This window comes from Mauremys reevesii, linkage group 2 (genome assembly GCF_016161935.1).
Source record: "Mauremys reevesii isolate NIE-2019 linkage group 2, ASM1616193v1, whole genome shotgun sequence".
Lineage (NCBI taxonomy): Eukaryota > Metazoa > Chordata > Testudines > Geoemydidae > Mauremys > Mauremys reevesii.
Genome location: NC_052624.1, coordinates 45,736,717 through 45,763,618, shown reverse-complemented (window position 1 = coordinate 45,763,618; position 26,902 = coordinate 45,736,717). Strand labels below are relative to the sequence as shown.

The 26,902-nt window shown below is 40.8% G+C and overlaps 1 protein-coding gene across 3 annotated transcripts in view; it reads left to right on the top strand.

Moving 5' to 3' along the window:
* Nucleotides 1-26,902, top strand: part of CDK6 (cyclin dependent kinase 6) — a 177,556-nt gene that overhangs the window by 62,561 nt on the left and 88,093 nt on the right. For all 3 annotated transcript variants that reach the window (XM_039522421.1, XM_039522422.1, XM_039522423.1), the window contains one exon: nucleotides 23,081-23,248. In XM_039522421.1, the coding sequence (XP_039378355.1) occupies nucleotides 23,081-23,248 (168 nt within the window). The remainder of the gene's footprint in view (nucleotides 1-23,080; nucleotides 23,249-26,902) is intronic.

Below are 26,902 nucleotides of genomic sequence, written 5' to 3'. Positions count from 1 at the left end.
CAGGGCTTTAAACTTGCATTGAGAGGAATTTTAAACCCAATTTTCTAGTCCCTATGCAGCCCTGCATTAGGATTGCAGGATGAGGCCCTTAGAAAGTATTGGAGAAGTAGCCATTCGCCTTATGTTTGCATTTTGTTTTTCTACAAGTCTGGTGGAGGTAACCCCAACATGCTAGTTAGTGGAGTCATGCTTCTTTGTGACAGAAAATCAAGAACAGTCCTCCAGTGAGAATAACAAAAACCTACCCCTTGGTGATTGATGAAAATGTTGTACAAGTGAAATGAACTGGAAAGTCATCATCTTGTCTTTTCCTTTGCCACAGGAAAGGCATAAGAGAGAGATTTCTTTTGTTCTGCTCCTGATAAGAAGTCTAATGAAGCATAAGGAGAGGTTACACAGCATGGAAATGTATTACACCCAGCTGCTTGCTAACTTGCGAAGCTGCAGTAAATAATACTGTTACTATGTAATAAACAAAAGAAAACAGCAATTGTTCAATAGTGAACCCTAGCTTCTTTCATTTGTTTTGCTAAATATACAGGGGTTTTCCAGTTCATTGATTGGTATTTTGTAATAGTACATAGTTCTATATGTATGTTCCCTGACTGATGATGTTTTGTTAGTTGGTATGAGGGAAAAGAGGCTTATTTTTTAGGCCTTGATTCAGCAAAGCACTTAAGCGTGTGCTTCAAGATATCTGCACCTTAGCAAGTTTTAGTCTCAGAACTCTTTCAAGAATGATTACGTTGTAGAAATATGGTTAAAGAGGTAAGAAGACTTGTCATTCCCTCTCTTCTGCTCATCTGTATAAATAATGCCATAACTTTCTTGTCTATCACAAATTATTTATTTGAGAAGTAATGGTGTATTTGTCACTGGCAGTATGGTTTGAAAAAGTATTTGTTCAGCTAAGGTTATGTCTGAATAATGAGGTAATGTACACCATGGGGGTGTGATTTCTAAAACGCTCTAACACGTTGCACATTAATTGGTTTGTCTACCGGTAGACCTTGCTGGTGCACACTAAAGGTTTCCTAGTGCACTGTATCGTAGGGCTGCACTATGTGAAAGCACTAATGCGTAACATGTTAGTGTGCTTTAAAAATCACCCCTGCATAATGCATGTTGCTGCATGGTGTAGACAAGCCCTGAGCAATTTATTTTACAGACCAGCTCATTCCACAGGATAATGTTCTATTGCATTTTTACATTTTCATACAGTGAAAAAGTATTCTGTGCAGTTCTGGATTTAGCTTTTGTTTTATTTCTTTGGCCTGGTCTGTGAAACAGTTTGTCACAACCTTCTCCCCTCCCCACCATTACTGACTCCTTTCCTGTGCTGTTCCTCTCTTCTCCTCCAGCCCAAAACCCCAACGCTGATTGTTATCCATCGTGCTCACACTGTGCACTTATGCAAATGAGCATCACAGTGGGGTAGTGCACACTGTGGGGGGCGTGATGTCTAAAGCACACAAACATGGTGCGCACTAATTGGTTAAGTGTATGTCACTGAAAAGCTAGAGTGCCACTTTTTTCCAGGTCTGTCCAGGGAATTAAAGAAGACAAGGCTGAGCCACAGCTGCTGTAAATCGGTGTCATTCAATTGACATTTGAAGGAGCTAGTGGTCAGCTAAACTGCTGAAGGCAACTGCCGGGCTGGGTGACAACATGTGCACCTCAGGGACCACTCCTGGAAGTACTTTACTATAATGAGGACAGCCTGCCCTTTATGAATACTTCCAATGAGCACACTGCTCAAGCCAGAGCACTACCACACATGGAGTCCAATACATGTGGCACCATGTGATGTGCCTTCAGGCAGCTCAGCTGCACCAGCACCATAGGCCAGTAGATCCTGATCCATACTTGGGGCTGGCACCCTCAGTGCTGCTCCCCTCCCCTTCATCGCTGGTGAGCATTAGATTGTGGCAAGGTATCTGGGGTGCTGCTGGTGAACAGACAAGATCAAACGAGACCAACGGATTGAGAGTAAATGTGATAGAGAAGGACTATGAGCTAGAGAGGGAAAAGGAAGGGGAAGTAGAATGAATCAAGGGGGAGGATAAGGGAGCAGAGGAGAGTGCAGAAATGAAAAAAGAAAAAGCCACAGAAAAAGAGGCAGGGATGGGCAGCTTTGTTACTCTCCTTTCCACCCAGCTGGAAAACTCTCCTGTGCCCACCTCCCTGACCCCATTCAAACCATCCCCCGTTAACCCTCTTCTCGCCAGACAAGGGACCTGGTTCTTCCACATTGACAATCTGTTGCCCTAGATCTATCCATTTGTAATTAAACGTGAACACTGGTGCAAACTATTAACTATGGTAAACACTTATAGCAACTCAAACTCAAGCAGTTCAGAGGAACCATTCCCATTTGTTTTTAGTTAGATGAAACTGCACATCAAATAAAAAACTTCTTTGACAGTTCATGTTCTACCACTAACACTGCAAATCCTGAAGGTCCTTATATTTAGAACACCCTGCCTGAAGGGATCCAAAAGACCACTGTCCTGTCCTCCCTCAAATCCTTTCCTTAAGACCCATCACCATGATATTGTGCATACAGGAAATTCTTCTTGCATATGCTGTCCAATTCACTGCTGTTGCACTGTTATAACTGAGTAAACATCAGCCCTTCAAGATACTTCACAAACATAAACTAATTAATCTTCAGAATGTCCCTATGAGGTAGAGAAGTATTATCTCTGATTTTTAGATGGGGTAACAGAAGCAGAAAGAAGTTAAGTGACTTGCCCGAGACCAGATGACTGATGCGTATACACAGTCCACATTCCTCCACATACCCACCTTTAATAATAACTGACTTTTTCATTTATTATGGTAACACCGGGCACGGTGGCGCACGCCTGTATTCCCAGCACTTGGGAGGCTGAGGCTGGCGGATTGCTTGAGCTCAGGGGTTTTGGGCTGTGGTGCGCTATGCTGATCGGGTGTCCGGTGCCACTGACACCCTGGCCAGCAGGTGGCTGAAGGACTGGTTAGAACAACACAAATGACATGTTGTGATTGGCGCTCTCTATGTGAGGTCTGATGGACCAATGGATCAAGGTGACGATGATTATGGTAGTGCCTAGGAACCCTAGCCAAGAATCAGAGTTACATTATGCTATGTAGTGTCATAATGACCTCCCTTTTGTCAAAGTTAGATACAGCTTCCTGCAGTTCTTGTCAGCTGTAATATGTATGTTAGGCAGAGGGGTTTACTCAAATGCAGTGGGTCCAATCCAACTCCTTGAAGACAGTGGATAGATTCCCATTGACTTCACTGGGCACTGGATTGAACCCAGTGTGAGACCAGCCTCTTCCCATAAGATTTCACAATATTCCTAGCCCTTTCTCATGCAGAAAGCAAACAATGTGAATTAGATTCCAAAACCAAACCCTCTTCCTCCAGGTGCAATTGTCATTTGACTATCAGCTCAGCCTATCTTCTGATACTTCATTCCTTATACTTACTTCAAAAAATGCTGGCCTGGGTAACAGTAATTTTTATCCTAACGATTCTAGCTACTAAGAGACAGTGTCTTGGGCTGGAATTCTCAAAGGAGCCCTATGAGTTAGCTGCCCAAATCCCATTGATTTTCCATGAGATCTGTGTGCCTACATCCCTTAGGCTGTTTTTTAAAATCCTAGTCTCTTTTAACAAAAAAAAAGTAGTAATTCCTTTTTTGCAAAGAGCAGGTGGGGAATACCCTACATTTAGCAGGATATTGATTTTCCAAAACTTGGGAATGCAACAGGAGGAAAGGTCTACTCAACATTCTTGCATCTAAGCAAAGATTTGACACCTCCTTAAAAAGTCTTGGCTGAGGGTTTCAGTGCTGCCTAGGGGATAGGGGAACTGGGCATCCAAATCCCCTTGGCTGTTTTGAAAATCTCAGCCTTTGTTTTTATTTCTCAGTCTATAAACAAATCTCAGTATTTTTTATTGGCCCACTGTAGGCAGGTCTGATGAGGATTTCTGCAGAAATATAGGCAATGTTGCTGAGGTGGTGATAGGCCAATAGGAATAGTAATCTGTCATAAATCTCTCATATATTTACATAATTTGAATGCTGTCATAAATCTCTCATATATTTACATAATTTGAATGCTGCACTGCATCTGAATCAGTGTGGTCTAAGTTGTTTGTATGCTATTATTTAGTGTGCTAAGATTTTAGTCTTAGTTCTGATCATGTTCAGGCGAGAATGTAGAATCAACTAAAAGGATGTTCCAGGTTATCTGTGATGTCAACTTGAATTTGCAGCTCCAGAAGATAAATTTACAGATTTACTTTTTTTTTAACCAACTTTACCTCCTGAGTCTGAAGCTCTTTGTAAAGTGTTTTTCTTGGTGTATGTGCACTGCATTGTTTCAGCTTTCTAATCACTGACCAGCTGGCTTGTTAGTGAATAGAACCGTGGGCCCCTTGCCATGTTTCATGTGAGGTCTTGGCTGGGTGGCCAAGCAGGCAGCCTGCAGCCAGTGTCAAAGCAATTCAAGAGGTATTGGCACAGCAGTGTCCCCATTAATTTCTGCTTGTCACATGCTGTCATGCAAGTTACACCAGAGAGGAAATGACCGTTTAAAAAAAAATAATAAAAAGCATGCTTGTGGCACTTGGTCCCCTCCAGACGTTATCCCTGAGGTTAAACAAGTGGATACAATTAGCAGCTATCCGCAGACAGCTGGAGGGAAGGAGAAGCCTAGATGTGGGCCCCACAGCAATGTGTCGTTCCTGTTAGTGAGGAGTGTGGGCTATCAACATATGCCATATTTTAACCCTTAAAGGGGTTTGATTAGGTAAAAAAGAGCAATTACACCATGTAGTATCAACAATCCCCCAGAGAAACGCTGCTGGACTGAATGAGTAGAATTTTTTTGTTTATGGGGATAGACTTCAGTTTGTGTGGCTGATGAACTGGGTGTGTGGAGGTGGTGAATTGACTCTTCAGTTGTCAGTAACTTTGTGTTTGTAGAGTCTGGCAGCAAATATGAACTTGCATGGAGCTACTCTCAGTATCGTACTGAGCTGATTTAAAATGACTTGGCTCCAGCTTTTCTACTCTTCTAAGATGAGTGATCTCTGATTACATCAACGAATCTTTACCAAGCATTGCCTTGAGTGATGATATCTTTATGATGTTCCCAGCATACAGCTTTGGAGGACTCACAAGCAAAGTTGTAGAAGGGGAAAGGGAAAAGGTCCTGGATGAGCGAAGAAATTATAAATTAAATATGCTAGAAGCATCCAAAAGTCTTTTTTTAAAAGACTGAAATTATTAAACCTTACTGAGCTAGTGACAGAGCTGTGTAAGTACATGCTGTGCTCCAGGATAACTCAGGTTAGCCAAATGAAAATCTGGTTCCCAGCACAGAAGAAATAAGAGGCCATTTACATCAGTCCATCACAGTTTTCCTTGTTAAGAGAGTTGATCAGTGTAGGAACCTGGACCAGTGTGAAAAATGAACCTCAAAACTTCACATGAAACTCTGCCCAACCTATCAAACACTCCTGATTTCCTGTTGACAGTTTTGTATGGCATCTATCCCAAACCAGACACTCAAGCAGGTTTCAGGGCTGGTGCAAGCAAATTTTGGGACCCTTTTTAATGCTATTTGTTTGGGTTCACTAATTGAAAGGACCAAGATTCAATGTTTCTCTCTCCCCCTTCCTGCTCCACACTCCTTTGCCATGCCAACTTTGTGTCCACAAAAGGTATATTTATAGAACAAATTAGGGAGTTGGTGAATGGGGGGTTCCTGTTAAACAGAAGGACGAAAGAACCTGTGATATGCCTCAACCAGGGACATGATAAAGGTGGCGAGGCCCCCAAATTTTATGAGGTGCTCAAGGCATTATCATGACAATGCTTATTCAACATGAGACACCTCACGGTCCACCCATGGGTTCTAGCACGTGAGCAGTAAACATTGTACTAATTTTGGTCGACCTCATGACGTGGGTCTCCCTGTGCCTGCTGGTTTGGTAGCAGTCATTGATCTGGTAGGTAAACTTGACAGGGTAACCAAATTTGCCATATACACCTCTACCCCGATATAACGCTGTCCTCGGGAGCCAAAAAATCTTACCACATTATAGGTGAAACCGCGTTATATCGAACTTGCTTTGATCTGCCGGAGTGCGCAGCCCCACCCCCCCGTTATATCCGAATTCATGTTATATCGGGTGGCATTATATCGGGGTAGAGGTGTATATATATTGTATGCACGTAGAGACGTTTTTAAATTAAAGGCTGGAGGAAAGCTGACAGGTGTAGAGAAGTACATGTTTCAAACAGACACATCCCGTAGAGGAGGATTTATTAAAGGAGGTACTCTGTATCCTATGAAAGAGGAGAGGATCACAGTTGATAAAGTATAGGCTGGAGCTGAAAAGAAACAGTCAAACAAAAATAATCAATGGGACACGATAGTACCAAGGTACAAAATATATAGGAATGACAGAGTATGTTGCACGGGTGGAGGAGTAGCCCTATATGTCAGGGGTGGCCAAACCATGCTCTTTTACATTTAAAGTGTGACTCGTGGAGCCCTGCCCCACACCCCCATTCTCATCTACCGGACTCAGAGGGTGTGGGGGAGCTCGGGGCTTCTGCCCTGCGGCTGGGTGGTGGTGCTAGGGGTTTCTGCCAGAGATGACTGGTGCCTGCTGAGAGTGGGGTGGCACAACTTAAAAGTTTGCCCCCCCAACAGCTTGATTCATGCCCTCCTGGGCACACACACCCCCTTTCCCTCAGTCAGCCCTCCCTGCTGCTCCCAGGTGTTAGCTCTGCATGGAGAGGCAGTGGCAAACATCTGAAAGCCGCAGGGAGGGACCGCTGCTTTAGCTCCGCAGGGAGAGGCAGCAGCAAAAGCAGCGGCTCTCCCTGAAACTCCCAGCTGTTTGCCACTGCCTCTCCCCACAGCCAGCTCCCAGCTGGCCAGCTCCAGCAGCTGCCATGCAAGGAGGGAGCCCCATGGGGCTAGCAAACCCTACCAAAAATCTGGGGGAGCATGTAAGTACTGGAGCCCACAAGGGGAGAGGCAGTTCTTGACTTAGTCCTAAGTGGAACACAGGATCTCGTCCAAGAGTTTAACATCCCTGAACCGATTGGTAATAGCGACCATAATATAATTAAATGCAACATCCTTGTAGGGAGAAAATACCAAAGAAACCCACCACATAGCATTTAACTACAAAAAGGGGAAAACACAAAAATGAGAAAGCTAGTACTTTTGTTTTCAGTTCTGTTGTAATTGTGCTTGCAGTCTGGTTTTTAATTAAGTAAAGGCATCCATTTTTGTTTCTTTGCAATACCTAGCTGTTTCAGATTGAGCAACAAAAGGAAGGACATAATGGGTCACCCCACCAAGTACAGTAGTATCAACAACTGTCCTGGTTTGCAGGATATTGCTTTCCCCAAATGCATGTCTTGGATGGTTCGAGATCATCACAGGGTTAAGCAGAGCTTGCACTGAAGAAGCAATGTTAATAGGAGGCTTACCATCAGGTAGGTGGGGACCTACAAAGCAGTCATGATAGCATCCGCAAAAAGAACAGGAGAACTTGTGGCACCTTAGAGACTAACAAATTTATTTCAGCATGAGCTTTCGTGAGCTACAGCTCACTTCTTCGGATAAGAAGTGAGCTGTAGCTCACGAAAGCTCATGCTGAAATAAATTTGTTAGTCTCTAAGGTGCCACAAGTTCTCCTGTTCTTTTTGCAGATACAGACTAACACGGCTGCTACTCTGAAAGCTGTCATGATAGCATCCAGAAGTCCTAGTGAAAAGCTTTGTTTGTTTACTTATTTAGGCCCAGATCTATAAGTCCTTTAAGAGCTTTGCCTCTTGTAGGTTTTTCTGCCAGGCACAAACTGTGGAAAGATTTAGGGGTGGGAAAAGCAGTTGTAAATTACAAAATTGCTTTTCCCTACTGTAAAAATCTCACACCCAGACCAGAGCTGGGAAATAGCCCCACATTTGCCAGTTTCTCATAAAGAAATTTGGCTATTAGTATTTTTATAAGAAAATACAAAGCAAATTAGAACAGATGGGGAATTTCTCTTAAAGTGTTAAAAAGAAATTCCCCATCTGTTCTAATTTGCTTTGTGTGTATTTTCTTATAAAAATACTAATAGCCAAAAGAGGAAAGTTTAAGATGGCTAATTTGCATGTCTGGTAGTTCCACTTTGACAGGAATATGTAGTATGCAGAATTACTGAAAATGTGCACTGTTGGACAAGAGCTGTATAGATTGTTTTGCAAACATGCAAATTACTCTTATCTAGTGTGAATGTTTAATGCAGATTGAGTTAAACTTGAAATATGTGAATTACAAAAAAGATCCTTAGATTCTGAGTCACAAAGATGGTCAGTTTAGGTGAAAAAACTTGTGGACACTTAAAATAATTTTGAATTTCAAATTAAAATTAGGGCTGTTAAGCAATTAAAAAATTATTTGTGATAAATTATGCAATTAAAAAATCAATCATGATTAATTGCTTGATTAATCGCACTGTTAAACAATAATATAATACCATTTGTTTAAATATTTTTGGATGTTTTCTACATTTTCAAATCTATTGATTTAAATTACAACACAGAATACAAAGTGTACAGTGCTCAATTTATATTTATTTTTATTACAAATATTTGCACTCTAAAAAACAAAAGAAATAGTATTTTTCAATTCCCTCATTACAAGTAGAGTAGTGCAATCTCTTTATCATGAAAGTTGAACTTACAAATGTAGAATTATGTACAAAATAACTCTGCATTCAAAAATAAAACAGTGTAAAACTTTAGAGCCTACAAGTCCACTCAGTCCTACTTCTTGTTTAGCCAATTGCTCAGACAAACAAGTTTGTTTACAGGAGATAATGCTGCCCACTTCTTGTTTATAATGTCACCTGAAAGTGAGAACAGGCATTCACATAGCACTGTTGTAGCTGGCGTCGCAAGATATTTACATGCCAGATGTGCTAAGGATTCATATGTCCCTCCATGCTTCAACCACCATTCCAGAGGACATGCGTCTATGCTGATGATGGGTTCTGCTCAATAACAGTCAAAACACACATTCATTTTCATCATCCGTGTCAAATGCCACCAGCAGAAGGTTGATTTTCTTTTCTGGTGGTTTGGGTTCTGTAGTTTCTGCATCTGACTGTTGCTCTTGAAGACTTCTGAAAGAATGCTCCACAACTTCCTCTCAGATTTTGGAAAGCATGTCAGATTCTTAAACCTTGGATAGAGTGCTGTAGCTATCTTTAGAAATCTCACATTGGTACCTTCTTTGTGTTTTGTCAAATCTGCAGTGAGAGTGTTCTTAAAATGAACAACATGTGCTGGGTCATCATGACTGCTATAACATGAAATATATGGCAGAATGCGGTTAAAACAGAGCAGGAGACATACAGTTCTCCCCCAAGGAGTTCACTAACAAATTTATTTAATGCATTATTTTTTTAATGAGTCTCATCAGCATTGAAGTATGTCCTCTGGAATGGTGGCCAAAGCATGAAGGGGCATACGAATATTTAGCATATCTGGCACATAAATACCTTGCAATGCCAGCTACAGAAGAGCCATGCGATTGCCTGTTCTCACTTTCAGGTGACAGTGTAAATAAGTGGGCAGCATTATCACCCGTAAATGTAAACAAACTTGTTTCTCTAAGCGATTGGCTGAAGAAGAAATAGGACTGAGTGATTTGTAGGCGCTAAAATTTTACATTCTTTTGGGTTTGACTGCATTTATGTAACAAAAAAAATTATATATTTGTAAGTTGCACTTTCATGATAAAGCGATTGCACTACAGTACTTGTCTGAGGTGAATTGAAAAATACTATTTCTTTTGTTTATCATTTTTACATATTCTGTGTTGTAATTGAAATCAATATATTTGAAAACAGAGAAAAATATCCAAAAATATTTAATCAATTTCAATTGATATTCTACTTTTAACAAGTATCAGAGGGGTAGCCATGTTAGTCTGGATCTGTAAAAAGCGACAGAGTCCTATGGCACCTTATAGACTAATAGACGTATTGGAGCATGAGCTTTCATGGGTGTATACCCACTTCATCTGTGGGTGACTACCCACTTCAGTAGTCACCCACGAAAGCTTATGCGCCAATATGTCAGTTAGTCTACTTTTAACAGTGCAATTAAAACTTCAATTAATCACGATTACTTTTTTTGAGTTAATTGTGTGAGTTAACTATGACTAATCAACAGCCCTAATTAAAATGTATGTCGTATATAGGTAATCTATTTAAATCATATGTGTTCAGTGCACATTTTCAATATGGAACATAGTTTAGGTGAAACCATTGTGAGGGCTAGTCTAAATTAGAAGTGCTACATTGGCCAGCTGCACTGCTGTAGCGTGTCTGTGGAGGACACTCTATGCTGATGGGAGGGAGCTCTCCCATCAGCATAATAAATCCACCTCCGCAAGAGGCAGTAGCTATGTCGGCAGAAGACGCTCTCCCTCCGACATAGCGCTGTCCACACCGGTGCTTAGGTTAGTGTAACTTATGTTGCTCAGGGTGATGGCTTATTCACACCCCTGAGCGACGTGAGTTATACCAGAGTAAGTGGCAGTGTAGACCTGGCCTAAGTCAGAGATGGTAGAGACTTGGATTTTAGCCGTGTCTGCTTTTGCCAGTGTAACCTAGAAAACAGGGTCCCCAGTGGTAGGAATTCCAGCTTTTATGGAATTGGGGTGGTGGCAGGGCTAGGTCTGGGCAAACTAGGTATGTGCATAGGTCCCCAGCTTCTGGAATCCCATGAATGATGTCTGAGTGTAAACTTCCGTTTTAAGAAGAGAAGGTGGAGGGGTAATATGGGGGGTGCATAGGGGCTCTGTTTCTCTTAATATCGCCTCGATTGGTAGAGCTCTATAGCCTGTCAATGGTGCTAGCTGGGAAATGGGTCATATCTAGGGCAGAGGTCAGCACACCTTCTACATAGCCTGTGCCATCAAGGCACCCTCACTCTGTACTGAAGCTCAGCAATGTAAATACTATCAGCTCTCTCCCAAGATAAAACCAGAAAGCACAATTGCTCTGTTTACATAGAGGGATTAGAATATACACATCCCTGCTTCAGTGGGTATGAATTGAGCTCAGTTTATGAACAGGGTCATGACAATGAAAGGAAAAAACTGCCTCTGTATATTTCTAGCTGTAAAAATTTATCATTGAACTTACAGGAAACTGCAGACAAAAACAGATGTCAAGTTTTTTTTTAAACTTGCACAGTAGTGAGTTATCTTAAGATATAGAATACACTTTCAGATTACAGTATTTAACAGGATTAGCAAAACATTTTTATTAGATGTTAATGTTTTCCATTGTGTTTTCTTTTTAGAATTTTGCATTAATTGGATGCATCTTTCACAGTAAGTTTTGGAGAGATTTTTATGTAATCAATTAAAGGCTGCTGCAGCTAAATATATATATATATATAGTAAAGAAAATACTACCAAATATCATATATGCCTGTTCGTTTATAAGCCGACCCCCCCAAAATGGATAGGTAAAAATAGCAAAAACTGTATGACCCTTTCATAAGCCAACCCTATATTTCAGGGGTTGGAAAACTTTGGCTCCCAGTCCATCAGGGTAAGCCGCGGGCAGGTTGGGACGTTTTGTTTACTTGGAGCATCTGCAGGCATGGAGCCCCTCAGCCTCCTGTGGCTGCGGTTCCCCGTTCCCAGCCAATGGGAGCTGCAGGAATTAGTGCGGGACTCCATGTCTGCAGACGCTCCAGGTAAACAAAACGACAATGTATTAGATATTCAATTCAATGTTTCCATAGAGTTTAAAATAATTAAATTTTGGTGTAGACCCATTTATAAGCCAATCCCGGCTCTTTGATGTGTCATTTTTTTACCAAAAATATTCGGCTTATGAACTAGTATATATAGTACATAAGTCCATATATTCAGAACTTTCAGCTTGATTCTCATTTACACTAAGGCCATGTCTACACTGCCATTTATTAAATGAAAAAAGCACACCCCTGAGCAACATAAGTTTCGCAGGCGTAAGTGGTAGTGTGCACAGCGCTATGTCGGTAGGCGAGCTTCCCCGCTCTTTCGAGGTGGCTTTATTATGTCGATGGGAGAGGTCTCTCCTGTCAGTATAAAGTGGCTACAGGAGTGATCTTACAGTGGCTCAGCTGCATCGGTAGTTATGCCACTGTAAACTCACTAGTATAGACATGGTCTGAGGCTACTTTACACCACTCTGGCAGGGTAAAATGGCCTTAGTGTAAATGAGAATCAGGGCCAATGTGTGCACTTTTGTATGCACAAAAGTGCAAGTCATTTAAGCAGTCTTGGTATTTCTGCATGAAGCTGACCAGTTAGTCACATATGAGTCATTTTGCACAGACAAGTGTATGCACAACTGTGGCATTTGCATGTGCCATAAATAAGTACCCACAATTCTGAAAATTTGCTCTTGGAGTCAGCTGAATAATTACAGATGGAAATATCACAGCAAATTCTATGCCCAATTTTGCCATCCATCATTATCTCAGATAGCCCTGGGAGTAGCCCCACTGAAATCAATAGGATCATAGATTATTAGGGTTGGAAGGGACCTCAGGAGATCATCTAGTCCAACCCCCTGCTCAAAGCAGGACCAATCCCCAAATCCCTAAATGGCCCTCTCAAGGATTGAACTCACAATGCTGGGTTTAGCAGATCAATGTGCAACCTACTGAGCTATCCCTCCCCCCTGTTTTACTTGACTTGGAAGTAAAATACTACCCAAAGTGAGTAAAACTGGAGCCTTAATGAATAATGGAGTGGATTGTGGATGAAGCTGTGGGAGGTAAGGAGTAAAGACCCCCTTCCTCCCTTTGTATGGTCCACAGAAGGACTGGTTAGAATGGCAGCCCCTGTGATTGCCTGAGAGCCACTCACCACAAAAGGATTGGTGGGGGATGGGCAGAAAGTAGGTGAGGCCACGGCTGTGCCTGCTCCTGTATGCTGGCCAGTGGTGCTGGCCAGCTGCATGGAGAAGAGAATGCTGCGCACCTTAAAAGGATGTAACAAATTACTCTACCCCTTCCCAGGGAGTTCTGGGAAGCCCCAACTGTAGGTTCCTAGGCCAGTGTGAGGAAATTAAAAAAATAAATGTACTGTTCTTAATAGGGAGTTACTAATCATTACTAATTCCTTTGGGATTCAGTGTAATAACATTAATCATGATGAAGTATTTTGCTATTCATGTAATTCCTCAGGAATGCCATTGTTTTTTGGCATTAATTAATGTTGACTGTGTGTTAGTGTTACCTTAGAAGTGCTGTGACTATTCTGTTTAAAGTAGAGCTGAGAGAATGTGAAACCTTCAGCATTCATTCCAGCACATTTAACGATCGCTATTGAACTTGAAAGTAGTTTTTTGTTTTACCCTCTGAAGTTCCTACATTACCCTGTAGAACATTTGGGGTCTACTCCTGCTCTTACTGAAATCAATAGCAGTTTTGACATTGATTTTAGTGGGAAGCAGGATCAGTCCGTCTGTCAAATTCTAACACTACTGGCTCATTACATACCACTTTCTAAAACTCTTCTCCTTTGTTTACGCTCCTCTCTCATGCAAACACTTGTAAGGGACACATTCAGCACCAGTATGCCAACACCTGATGTCAAAAATAGGAGTGTTCCATTTCTACAGTATAAAAAAAATGAAGGATTCCAGTCCTTGTAAGATGAAGAATACTGGGCAGGTACATGGAATACTCCAGATAGGGGCAGGAGAAGCATTGCTAGTTTCCCAAGGATTACGGTATTTTACCATTTTTTAGCGCACAAGAGACAAAAGGAGTAAGCAGGGCCAATGGAAAAGCTTCTTGTCACAATTCTGTGCTTTATCCTCTCTCTGCATATGAGAGAGTCCCTCTACTTCATGTGCTTCAGGAAACTGTTTCTTCCAGTGATGGTAGGAACTCAAATGCAGAAGATAAAATCGTATCCTTTAGATTCACAGGAATCAGATGTGGCTTCACTTTCCTAGATACCAGCCAGCAGAAGGGGAAAATTGCACCCCACAAAATAAGTAGCAGTGGGTAGATATGCTGCCTCCTTGTACAGGGGAGATCCAGGATGTATTCTACCACCTAGCAGTCTCCCCAAGGTGGTGCAGCTCTGTGCCACCTCTGTGCCTAAATGGGAAAATCTAGCCCTTAGACCTTTAATATATGAATTCTTTTCTCTCTAAGATATGTAATTTTGTCAGCAGCCATGTACTATGTACTTTTTTCTAAATCTGCACCACAGCAGAATTGAATATAGGGGATGAGGCAGTTGACTAGGAAGCTAGATTAGTTGTGCATTCATACACAATGCAGTCTTTCTTCAGTGCAGTTCAGAGGCTACAAATTTAGGAGGCCTGTACATGACAAAAAACATTCACTACTTCTCTCCGTTGTATATTTAGGATAATGGTAAATAATAGGGTGACCAGACAGCAAGTGTGAAAAATCGGGACGTTGGTGGAGGGTAATAGGAGCCTATATAAGAAAAAGACCCCAAAATTGGGACTGTCCCTATAAAATCAGGACACATAGTAAATAATGATAAAGACAGGTCAGTGCTAAAGTATAGAGCAATCTGGATTGCTTGGTAACCTGGGAGGGACTTGAACAAAATGTGTTTTAATGTAGCCAAATCCAAGGTCATACACCTAGAAACGAAGAGCGCATGTCACACTTACAGAATGGTGAACTGTGTTTTGGATATCAGTGACTCCAAAAAGGATTTGCGGATCATGGTGGATAACCAGATGAACCCAAGCTCCCAGTGTGATAGGGAGGCTAAGAGAACTATGTAAATCTTGGATTTATGAGCAGTGGAATATCAAGTAGGAGGGAGTTTGTTTTACCTTGTATACAGCATTAGGGAGACCATCACTGGACTTCTCTATACAGTTGAGGTGTCCACACTTTAAAAAAAATGTTGACAAATTGGAAAGGGTTCAGAAAAGGGCTACAAAATTATTTGAGGTCTGGAAAAACTGCTATACAGTGATGGACGAAAGAAGCTCAATCTATGTAGTTTAGCAAAGAAAAGGCTAAGAGGTGAATTGATCATGGTCTTTAAGTACCTACATGGAGAAAGAACAGGAGTACTTGTGGCACCTTGGAGACTAAGGGCTTGGCTACACTTACAAATTTGCAGCGCTGCAGCAGGGTGTGAAAACACACCCTCTGCAGCGCTGCAAATTGCGGCGCTACAACGGACAGCGCTGGGAGCGGCTCCCAGCGCTGTCCGTTATTCCCCACAGGGAAGTGGAGTACGGACAGCGCTTTGAAATGCAAGTGTAGCCAAAGCCTAACAAATTTATTTGAGCATAAGCTTTCATGGGCTACAGCCCACTTCTTCAGATGCATAGAATGGAACATATAGTAAGGAGATACATATACATACAGAACATGAAAAGGTGGAAGTAGCCATACCAACTCTAAGAGGCTAATTAATTAAGATGAGCTATTATCAGCAGGAGAAAAAATCTTTTGTAGTGATAATCAAGATGGCCCATTTCAGACAGTTGACAAGAGGTGTGAGGGTACTTAACATGGGAAAAGATTTCTGATAGCACAGTAACTCCTTGCTTAACATTGTAGTTTGGTTCCTGAAAAATGCTACTTTAAGCAAAATGATGTTAAGCGAATCCAATTTCCTCATAAGAATGAATGTAAATCAGGAGGGTCTGGGTTCCAGGGAAAATGTTTTTGCCAGACAAAAGACATTATATACATATACAGTATAAGTTTTTAAATAATTTAAAACAATTTAATACTAGACTCCCCAATGATGATTGTGAAGGTTGGTTGAGGCAGGGGTGTAGTGGGGTCAGGGCACAGGGGCTTGCCCCACTCCGCCCGCCTTGCATTCCAACCGGGTAGCGGGGTCAGGGCGTGAGAGTTTGCCCCGTTCCACCTGCCCTGCGCTCCTGCCAGGAAGCGGGGTCGGGGGCTTGTGCACTTCTGGCTGGAGCGCCGGGCAGGTGGAATGGGGCAAGCCAAACAACCTTATAATGGAACATTGCATGACTTTAAATGAGCATGTTCTCTAATAGATCAGCAACCTAATAACCAAACAGTGTTAACTGGGACGACTTTAAGTGAGGAGTTACTGTAAAGGGCTCTTGAACCAAGTAGACAAAGGTGTAACAAGATCCAATGGCAGGAAGCTGAAGCTAAACAAATTCAGACTAGAAATAAAATACAATTTTTTAATAGTATGGGTAACTAGCCATTGGAACAACATACCTAGGGATGTTGTAAATTAGCTGTCATTTTACATTCACAAATCAAGATTGGATGTCTTTCTAAAAGATATGACCTAGCTCAACCAGAAGTTATAGACTTGGTACAGGGATTACTGGATGCAATGCTAGGACCTGTGTGATGCAGGAGGTCATACCAGATGATCATAATGTTTTTTTTTGTTTTTTTTTCTGGCTTTATAATCTGTGGCATGTAAGTGCACAGTAAATTCTGCTTATCTTATGATCAGCTTTCAGGGATGCTGGTGTGATGGATGCCCTCTTGGCCAACACGCAGGGGACTGACCCAGAGAAATCCATATCTAAAAGCCTGGGCTGCTACACCTTGAACTAAAGAGTCAAGGCTCTATAGCTGGGGGCAGTAACAACTCATATCCTCAGCCAAACTGCGCAGAGAGGACTTGTAACACTCACTCACCCATGACCTACTCTAGCATACATAGAGTAGTACTAAAGGATGCTACACATAGAAATATCACTTTTATATCTATTACAGGAAAATTCATGATGTGTTATCATTATTTGAGAAATATTCTTCATCCTTTGGACATGACATTCAACCCTTATTCTTGTTGGTGAATTCCTCAGGCGAGTAGTACAATTTATATCAGTTGCCTGAGTAAGGGTTGCCCAAATAGGTGCTTTATGAACTTAGCAGAAAAATCATGTGTAAAATGCACTGTATGTTGGAAAAACTGGGTTTAGTTTCAAAGTCTCATTGTTTGGTCTAAGTAACACTGATTTTTCAGTGGAACATGGAAAAAAAAAAGTCTCCTCAGTAAGAGTTCTTTCCACAGCAAATTTCAACTTTCTGCCTCCCACTGTTTCCACTATAGGATTGTAAATTAAAAAAAAGTTACATTTTTCTGTGTGATGAAAGTGTAATTTTTTACTCTTCCCCAAAACAACTAAATCATTTTTGCTGAATCTTAGAACAAACAAACAAAAACCAATACCTTTCAGTAGAAACCAAACCTATAAAACTAACATGAATGGTAAAAATGTGGTAGTTATGGTCCTCTAAAAGCAGGAGGTTAAAGTGGAAATGTGTATGCAACCTTAACTCTAGCAACCATCATGGCAACTTCTGTAATATGATCTGATGGTAGTAGGAATTGCAAATCTGCAGCAACAGACACTATTATAGTCTGTGTTTGCAATACACAATATCCTAGGAAAGATGAATTTATATAAATTCAGTAGATAATTGTTTATTACTCATAATAAATCATTCTCCCAAGTTATCTGTCAACACAAGCATCTCCATGCTGTCTGGCAACATGGTGATTATAACACTTTCAACAATCTTTTGAAAAATGTTTGACCAGTAATAGAATTTATGCTGTGGCCAGATGCCACAGGAAAGTTTTGTGGGGAAAAGTAAAACAACATGCTACAAACTACTCTTTGAAGTTGACAGGGGACCTCTTGCAAGGAGTCTACTTTCATGTGCTTTGTGTGAGGTCTAGTAGACCTTAGAATAGTCTCCCGGGGAAGAACTGGTAAAACAATTAATTGGGAAAAATATTCATTGCAAATTTCTTTCTCTTTCTGTTTGCTAATCACCTTTGATTTTTACAAATCTATTCACTATTACTAATTATTCTATCAAGAGTTTATGCAAACAAATGTCAAATTATGAACTGTTCATCAAACACTCACCTGATTATATAGCTGGTGACATATGTCACATGGTATTGTTTCTGTTCCCTGACTGGATGGCTGAAACTTTAGAAGCAGGACAATAACAAATACTGATTAGCAAATATTACTTTGTCACAAAATTCCTCTATTCACAGATGAATTCAGGTAATAAAAATATCTATTCCCCAAAGATTTGTGTAAATAGAAACCCATTCACGCATATGTTTGCAAATAACAAGGAGCACAGGCATAGCATAAACAAAGAGCTGTTTAGAATGAAAACTAAACTGGAAAAAACACTAGAAAATATCTTATATGGACAAATCCTGCTTTAGTTGGAAGATGGACTGAAGTATATAATACTTTTTCCTTCTTTAATTCATTTGACACTGACAACTGTAATAATTACACTATTTTTAGACACTTTTATAACTTCAGGATAAAAAATCCCTTTCAACTGACACATTCCTTGTGATTTTTTTAGCAGAGGGAGGTAATTTGAAGAAATGTATCCATTTCTGAGTTATGTGGGAGATGGAAAAAAAATTCTCTTTTCCATTTTAAAACATTCTAATGCTTCCTTTTTTAGTCCTGGCTGAAAGAAAAGCATCTGATGTTTGAAACAGGAGACATCGCCTATAACTGATACTTGTGGAGGAGAATTGTCTTTGCTGAGTTTGAAGGAAGAATGCAAAATAAAGATTTATAAGTGTTTGAAAAATCATTTTTGACATTCTCAGTGACCGTGTAATTAGTTTGCACACCTGGAAAAACCTGGGGCATGTAGATGTGCAGAAAGAAGGACCCTCTAGAGACCATTTCTCATATCCATTAAATGCACAACATGTACCATATCTGGTGATATGGAGCCGGAATAAAATTAGGTAACTTAGACAAAAAAATTATGTATGTGGTTAAAGTTAACTATGTGCTTTAGTGCTTTGTTGGATCAGCAGCTTATCTCCTAGGAGATTGACTCAAAGGCCATTGGGCTTTGGATCAGGCTGTGCAAGCACAGAGTGACAGAATATAAAACTTATCGATTATAGTATAGATATGTATGCACAAAATCGTAGTCACATTTTCTCCACAATTCCTCAACTACAAAGAGAAACCACACAAACAGAAGTTGATTCAGTAACCACAGAGCTTGGCAACATGGTGGGGTAATGCACTGTATGGGGGTGTGATTTCTAAAGCACATTAACGTGTTGCATATTAATTGGTCTGTGTAGATCCTGCTAGTGTGCACTGAAGCACGCTTTAACATAATACTGTTTCAAACAGCACAACAGTCTACCCAGACCAATTAATGTACAAATGTTAGTGTGCTTTATCCCTCTGTGTAGACAAGCCTTTGGATATCTTATGGTCAGAGGTTCAAAACTTCAATCAAAACCACATTCAACAAAAGGTCTCCATTTGACATGGAAGGTGTGATGCATGTGCAAGCTAACAGTTGGCAGGGAGTAAGAGTAAGGTTAAGGATGTTTAGGTCACCTTATTTGCAGCATGCCCATGCTTCCTAATGTTAGAAGATTCCACTGTGAAAAATTCCTAAAGAATTTAATATGGATGAAACAAATAAATGTCTATAGAAATTACTCTAAAAGCTATAGAATTTAATGAAGATTACTCTTTTTTAAAAAAAAATTGGTTTATTTAAACCATTCTAGAGGATTATGTCCAGGGCCGGCTCCTCTTTAAGGGTGAGGACTGAGAGGTCAGATATAGAGTGATTGTTCAGTGAAAAGTATTCACCCACAGATGATGTGGTATTTTTGTCTATCATTTTTCTGTGAGAGTTCATGTGAGGGCATAGTGATAGTGTGATTTCACTCACATAGTTATTATTGGGGCATTTGGTGCACTGGATGAGGTACAGCACTCATTGTGCTAGGCATGTATAGGACCTGTAGATTTTGAAAGGTGTGTTGTGGGGGTAGCAGGAGGATGTTGATCATGGTAGCAGTAGAGTTATGTCTACAGGTTTTGCATCTGTTGTATTGGCAGGGTCTGATGCCGCTTGAGTTGGTGTGTCCTGATCTGTGGGGAGTTTGCTTCTGATGATGAGCTTGGAGAAGTTGCGGGAGGAGGGTGGGGGATTGAAGGCCAGAAGAAGGGGTTCAGGAAAGGTTTATTTCAGGATGGGGTTCCCATCTGTTATGGGTGGTAATTGTTTGATACTTCCTGTGAGTTCCAGTATGGGGTAGTAGGTGACAAATAGAGATCTGTGCTCGGAGGGAGTTTTATTTCTGTATTGAAGCAGGTTTTCTTGATGTATTTGGGTGTCCCATTCCATGATGCAATCTACTTCTTTGGTGTAGTGTCCTTGTTTGGTGAAGATGGTTTTAAGTGTGTTAAGGTCTTTAACTTTGTCCTCGGAGCATATTCTGTGGTATCTGCATGCCTGGCTGTAGATAACAGATTTCTGGGTGTGTTTGGGGTGGTTACTGGATCTGTGGAGGTAGGTGTAGTGATCCTCTGGGTTTCTTGTATATAGTTGTCTGTAGAGTTCCATTGTTGAAGCTGATCATGGTGTCCGGGAAGCAGATGCTAGTGTGAGAGTGTTCTAGAGAGAGTTTAAGGGACAGGGGGTGGTTGTTGAAGTTGTGGTGGAAATCTGTAAGGGAATTTAGGTTGTCTGTCCAGAGGATGAAAATATCATTGATATATCTCAGGTTTATCATTGGTTTCATGGTGCATTTGTCCAGACATTTTTCTTCAAGATGGTCTATGAAGAGATTGGTATATTGGGGAGCCATCTTGGTACCCATGGCTGTTCCCATGGTTTGGACAAAGTGTTGTTGAATGTAAAATTGTTATGGGTAAGGATGAAATGGAGGAATTTGACTATTGTTTGGGGTGGATGTCTCTGGATTGTTCATTATCTTGTCAATATTTGAGACAGGCAGCAATGCCATCATCGTGAGGGATGTTGGTGTACAGGACTGGGACATTCATGGTGGCAAGAATGGTGTTCTGAGGGAGCCTGTTACTGTTGTGAAATTTTTAGAGGAAGTCAATTGTGTCCTGGAGGAAGTTGTCCCTTTGTGTGGTGAGTGGTTGGACGTTGGTTTCTGTGAGTCCCAATACTCCTTCAGTAAGAGTTCTGTGGCCAGATACGATGGGTCTGCCTGGGTTTCCTTGTCTGTGCACCTTGGGAAGCATGTAGAAGGTCCCTGAGGAGTTCATGTGGGATGAGGTTGTGGAGTTTCTCTTGGAGTTTTTTTGGGGAAAGATTGATGATATCCTTAAATTCCTAGATAAAATGTAGTGGTGGTGTGGTGTCTTTGAGTGCTATATAGTAGGTGATATCAGAGAGCTGTCACTGGGCCTTGTTAATGTAGTCATCACAGTTGAAGACTATGATGGTGGCTCTTTTGTCTGCTGGTTTGATCACTATTTGGTAGTTGGATTTCAGGGACTGTGTAGCTGTCCTCTTGGTAGTGGAGAGATTGTGGTGGATATGATGTTTGTTAAGCATTTCACAGTCAATTTTTTTCCTGAAGCCATCAGTATAATGGTCAAGAGTGTGGTTTTGTCCCTTGTAGGGTTTCTAGCCAGATTATTCTTTTTTCTTATGACTGTTGGTGGAGAAGTGGTAATTGTGGGTGGTCATCATTGTAATTTTCTGATAGTGCTACCTTTCAGCAGTATGCACTGAAGTTTTGTATCCTTTTTTTAAAATGTCAGGGCGGGGGGGTTGCTCCCCTGATTATGTTTAGAAGGGACTTTTGGGTGCACCCCAGAGCAACAACACTAAGCATGCTAAGCTCACGTCTCCTCCCCTTTGTCTCTATATACTCCTCCCATCTACTTCTTCAGTTTCACTTTTGTTGCTAATGTCACTGGTAAATACCCTCATGGAGGGCCTGGGGAAGGGCATATAGGACCACCAAGACAGTGAAACTGACTTACACAAATGCACAAAATAAAGAACCTGAAAAATGTATTCCTTTTACTTATTAGTGACCTTAGACATTACCTGTAGCAATGCTAGGTACACAGTTTTCAGATGTGATTTTTTTGTTGATGCTTTCCCTTGAATTTTTAAATTCTTGGATTTCTAGTGTTTGTGTTTTGAAAAGTATTTGTTGGTTGATTCCTTGCTTTTGTGTTGTTGTGACTGTTGCAAAACAATGCCTAATGAACACCAATAGAAAAGTTTCTTTTTAACACTGAAAATGTTATAAAATATTGTCACTATAACTATGTTATATGGAAAGCAAAAAAGTGAAACCTTATTATTTGTGTGACCGTAGTGCAGGGGTAGTCAATAGATGGACCGCGACCAAAATCCAGACGCTTTTGAACAGGCCGTGAAATCTTTTTATTTAGTAATTATTATCATTATTGTTATTGTTTTTTATTATTTTCTCTGGAGTCTGGACCTTGACTAGACCTTGACCAAGAAATTTGGACCTTGACAAAAAAAAATAGTTGACTACCCCTGCCGTAGTGCATAGCCGCCTTAGTCATGGACCAGGATCCCACTGTGCCCAGGCGCTACACAAACACAGAGCAAAAGACAGACCCTGACATATTTTGTAAATTTTATACAGTAGATTGAATATAAAATGACAGTTTTGACAGTGCCAATTAGCTACGGGTTAGTATTCTCATATAGAGCCCAATTCAGTGCTAAGGCTCCCATTGACTTCAGTGGCAAAGGACCAGGCACACATTTATTTGATGGGCATCCTTCTCCTTCAGTTATGTACTAAGTGGCTTAAGTCTGAGTGCAGAACAGCTGCTTTGCCAGCCTCTGACCTAGATAATTTGCTCTTGAAGTTGTTTTGGGGGTTTATGTGCATGCTTTTGCTACACTACAGAATTTTGATCTATAATTTCTTTAACATGTATTGATTGGTCTTCACACTTCTATTTCTTAACATCAAATAATTTGTTCAAATAATTCAACTAGAAATTATAATTACCTTTGTAAGTACACCTGTTCAAATCAGCTGGCTCTAGCAACATCCTGTCTGTTTTATGTTAATAGCCACTTTTGTCTCTTGTACACATATTCAAGTCAATAGTTATTTAACTTCATTTTGCAGATGTGAGACTTTATTTGCCACCTTATGTTGATTACTATTTACTGTTTGTGTTTAGGACATGATGCTTCAGCTGTTGCGAGGGCTGGATTTTCTTCATTCACACCGAGTGGTGCACCGTGATCTGAAACCTCAAAATATCCTCGTGACAAGCAGTGGGCAGATAAAATTAGCTGACTTTGGCCTTGCACGAATCTACAGTTTTCAGATGGCTCTTACCTCAGTGGTAAGTTTCAGAATGCTATTTTACCGTCAGTAATATGCTCTATTCCCTATATTAATATAGTCAATGGATCCTGAGAGTTATAACTGTGCTTTTAAACCCTCTCCATTTTAGATCACGTGTGTGTGTGAAGAAAAATAGCTTTCCAGTTAGGATTGAGTAGTTGCTTTGGTTACTTTGTAAACATAATCTATTACTGATGATTGGCTCTGAATTACATAATGACTGATTAGTAGGGCTGAGGCATGGACTGGTTGTTTAAGCAGAGGATAGTGCGCCGGGAGCTCTCAAATTCTAATTCCAGTTGTTATACTGACTCTCTTTGTATATCGCCTTGGGCCAGCCGATCAGAGCCAGCTCCAGGCACCAGCTGAGCAAGCAGGTGCTTGGGGCGGCCTCGGGGAAGGGGCGGCACGTCGGGCTCTTCGGCGGCAGGTCCCTTACTCCCTCTCGGAGCGAAGGACCAGTCGCTGAATTGCCACCAAAGATTGAAGTGGTGGCGGTAGAGCTGATCGTGATTGCGGCTGCTTTTTTTTTTTTTTTTTTTCCTGCTTGGCGCGGCAAAAACCCTGGAGCCGGCCCTGCAGCCGATTATGGTATGATTTTAAAAAGTGCTGAAGTTATTTAAGAGAACAAGTCCTATTGTCTTGCTCCTAAATCACATTGGTACTTTTAGTCTATAAGGTGCCACAGGTCTCTTTGTTGCTTTTTACAGATCCAGACTAACACAGCTACCCCTCTGATAATTGGTACTTTTGAAAATCCCACACTTAATCTTGCCATTTTTCCATATGTGTAAATGTGGATTATACTTCTTACTCCCATACTTCTCAGTTGTGATAATTAGTGAGTGAGTGATTATAAGTGCATTGAAGATTAAATGTGCTACCTGTTAGGTATTGTTGTTACTTTCTCACAGCAGTATTAGTTTGGTTTTGTGTTCTGCTTGTTAGCTCTATTGTTTCCCTTTGCCATCCTGAGTGCCATATCTACTAGGACAGTTTCACTTATACTTAGGACAGGAAAGGTAGGGTTGCTAAGGAAAAAAACTAAAAGTAATATACATTACATTTACATATTTTATATTATAAATTCATCCAGATCTTGTTGATAAAAAGTAATCCATTGCTACTGTTGCCCCTTTTCATCCCGAGCAGCTAATCAAAATGTTGGACCCTGTGGATGTTCCAGTTGGGAGTAGAAATTGGTGATAGGTATTTCTTTCATGCAGTTTTGTTTATGCACAAAGAATGGACAAAGTCCTGCATTTGTGAACTCAGAGGGGATCAAATAGCAGGAAATAGCTTATTTTGCTCACAGTACCAAAGTCTTTTCAGCCTGCACCCCTGACCCAAAAAACCTATTCCCAGCTTCTTCCAGGGTCAGATACGCTTTTTCAGGCTCTCTCTCTCCCACTTGGTCTTTTCTTACCTGTTCACATTTTCTCTGTGTCCTCTCCCAAACTCCCTATGCCTGCACCTGGTTAGAATACCCAGTTAAACCCTTCACCCACTGGTACTAGTTTCTGGACAGACTCTGTTAGGCTTTGTTTTAGGTTTGGCCCCTTAACTGTCTCTTAGTACAACTGATTTAAATGGGGGATGCAGTGTGGTAGCCATGTTGGTCCCAGGATGTGAGATGGGTGAGGTAATATCTTTTATTGGACCAGCTTCTGTTGGTGAGAGAGACAAGCTTTTTAGCTTAAACAAAGCTCTTCTTCAGGACAGAAGTTGGTCCAATAAAATATATTACTCTTCACCCGCCCGATCTCTCTTAAATGGGGGAGTCATTCACACATCAGTTTAAAGAGATTTTAACTCCGCCTATAACAAGATTTCACCCAGCCAATATCAGTACAATTGTTAACTGCAAGAGAGAACCTTACCACATTTGTAAAGCATGACAGAATGTTAGTTTGGTTTCCTGCTTCAGCATGAATGAAGACAGGAAGAAACAGAAAATCATATCAACATGTTATTAAACAGAGGGAAGTATCTTCTGCGCTACAGACATGTGCAGACTGGCAAGTCACTGTGCTGTTTTGTTTTTTCATTGCCTATAGAACGTCTCTTAAGGATTGATCCAAAGTCCTCTGAAGACAATAGGAATCTTTCCACTGACTTCAGTGGGCACTGGATCAGACTCTTGGAAGTATTAAAGAAAGGAGGGGGGTGAGGGTGATAGGTTCTCCTTGAACTTGCAATAACTGTTTATATGTCAATCAGAAACAGTCACAGCCCCAATATCTCTTTCCACTGAACCATAAATGGAAACTGCATCCATCTGAAATTGTGGGGAGTTGCCAGTAGGTTTTTTAAAATAGTCTATAAAAGAAGGAAAAAGCCATGTACTAAGCTAATCAAGGATTCTTCTGTAGTCATGAACTCTGCCAGAGGAACAGAAGCAAGGGATCAGAAGCCCAAGGAACAGAACTCATTTGCTAAGGCAAGAATGCATTGAAACCTGCCTGTATTAGCCCATTGTCAGCACTCCTGGGTGAAATCGAAAGAGGTGACATTTAATATTTGGTTTGTCCAGACTGCTAAAATGGGTGGTGTTAAAAACTCATTAGCTAATATGTATTTACATGGCTTTAAACACGATTCAGCCCTTACTGTAGACAAAGGGTCTGTCTAGATTAGGAGCTTGTCTACACATAAAAATTGTACCACTTTTACTATATTTATATTGTTAATGTGGTACAGTCCCTCTAGAGTGGATACTATTGTACCAGTATAAAAGTGCTTATACCAGTATAGCTTATTTCCGGGAAGAAAAATAAGCTATACCATTATATGCTGGTATAATGATGTCCACACTAGGGCTTCTACTGGTATAATTATTTTAGTAAATCATATCCCTCACTCAAATAGTGATACTGATACAACTTCAAAATATAGAACAGGCCTAACGTAATTGGAAACACTCCTTAGCACCGAGCATAGATGTTGTTTAGTGCTTTAAAATCACGTAGGCTGATTATGCTGTAACCTAGTGGGGAGCCTCGTTTATAACATGACCATCTAACATGATTTTAAGCATCACTGTCTTTGTCTAAACTAGGTAATAAATGGTGTTTGATACACGTTTCTTAATACATGTTAGCTAACACATTTTAGTCTAGATGATGGACTTTATCTGTAAAGAATCCTGTGGCACCTTATAGACTAACAGATGTTTTGTAGCATGAGCTTTCGTGGGTGAACACCCACTTCTTCGGATGCAAGCAGTGCTTGCATCCGAAGAAGTGGGTGTTCACCCACGAAAGCTCATGCTACAAAACATCTGTTAGTCTATAAGGTGCCACAGGATTCTTTGCTGCTTCTACAGAACCAGACTAACACGGCTACCCCTCTGATACTTGACTTTATCTGTGTTTCAGTGATGTGGTATGTCATTTGTTATGCATTGTTTCTTCCATTAAAATCCAGGACATGAATAAAACTTTTAACCCCCTCCCCCTCCTACCCCCTGATCTTCTATTGACTTCAGTGGAACCAAGATGTGGCCTGAAGTTTCAGTCTTTGAGGGGAGTTTTCCTTTCTCTAATGGTAAAATATGGTAACCAAGAACCCTACACTGTAGGGGTATGGTTTGGAATACCGTACATAAAAGCAATACCATGCACAGTCAGATGATAGAAGTACATTGTAGGAG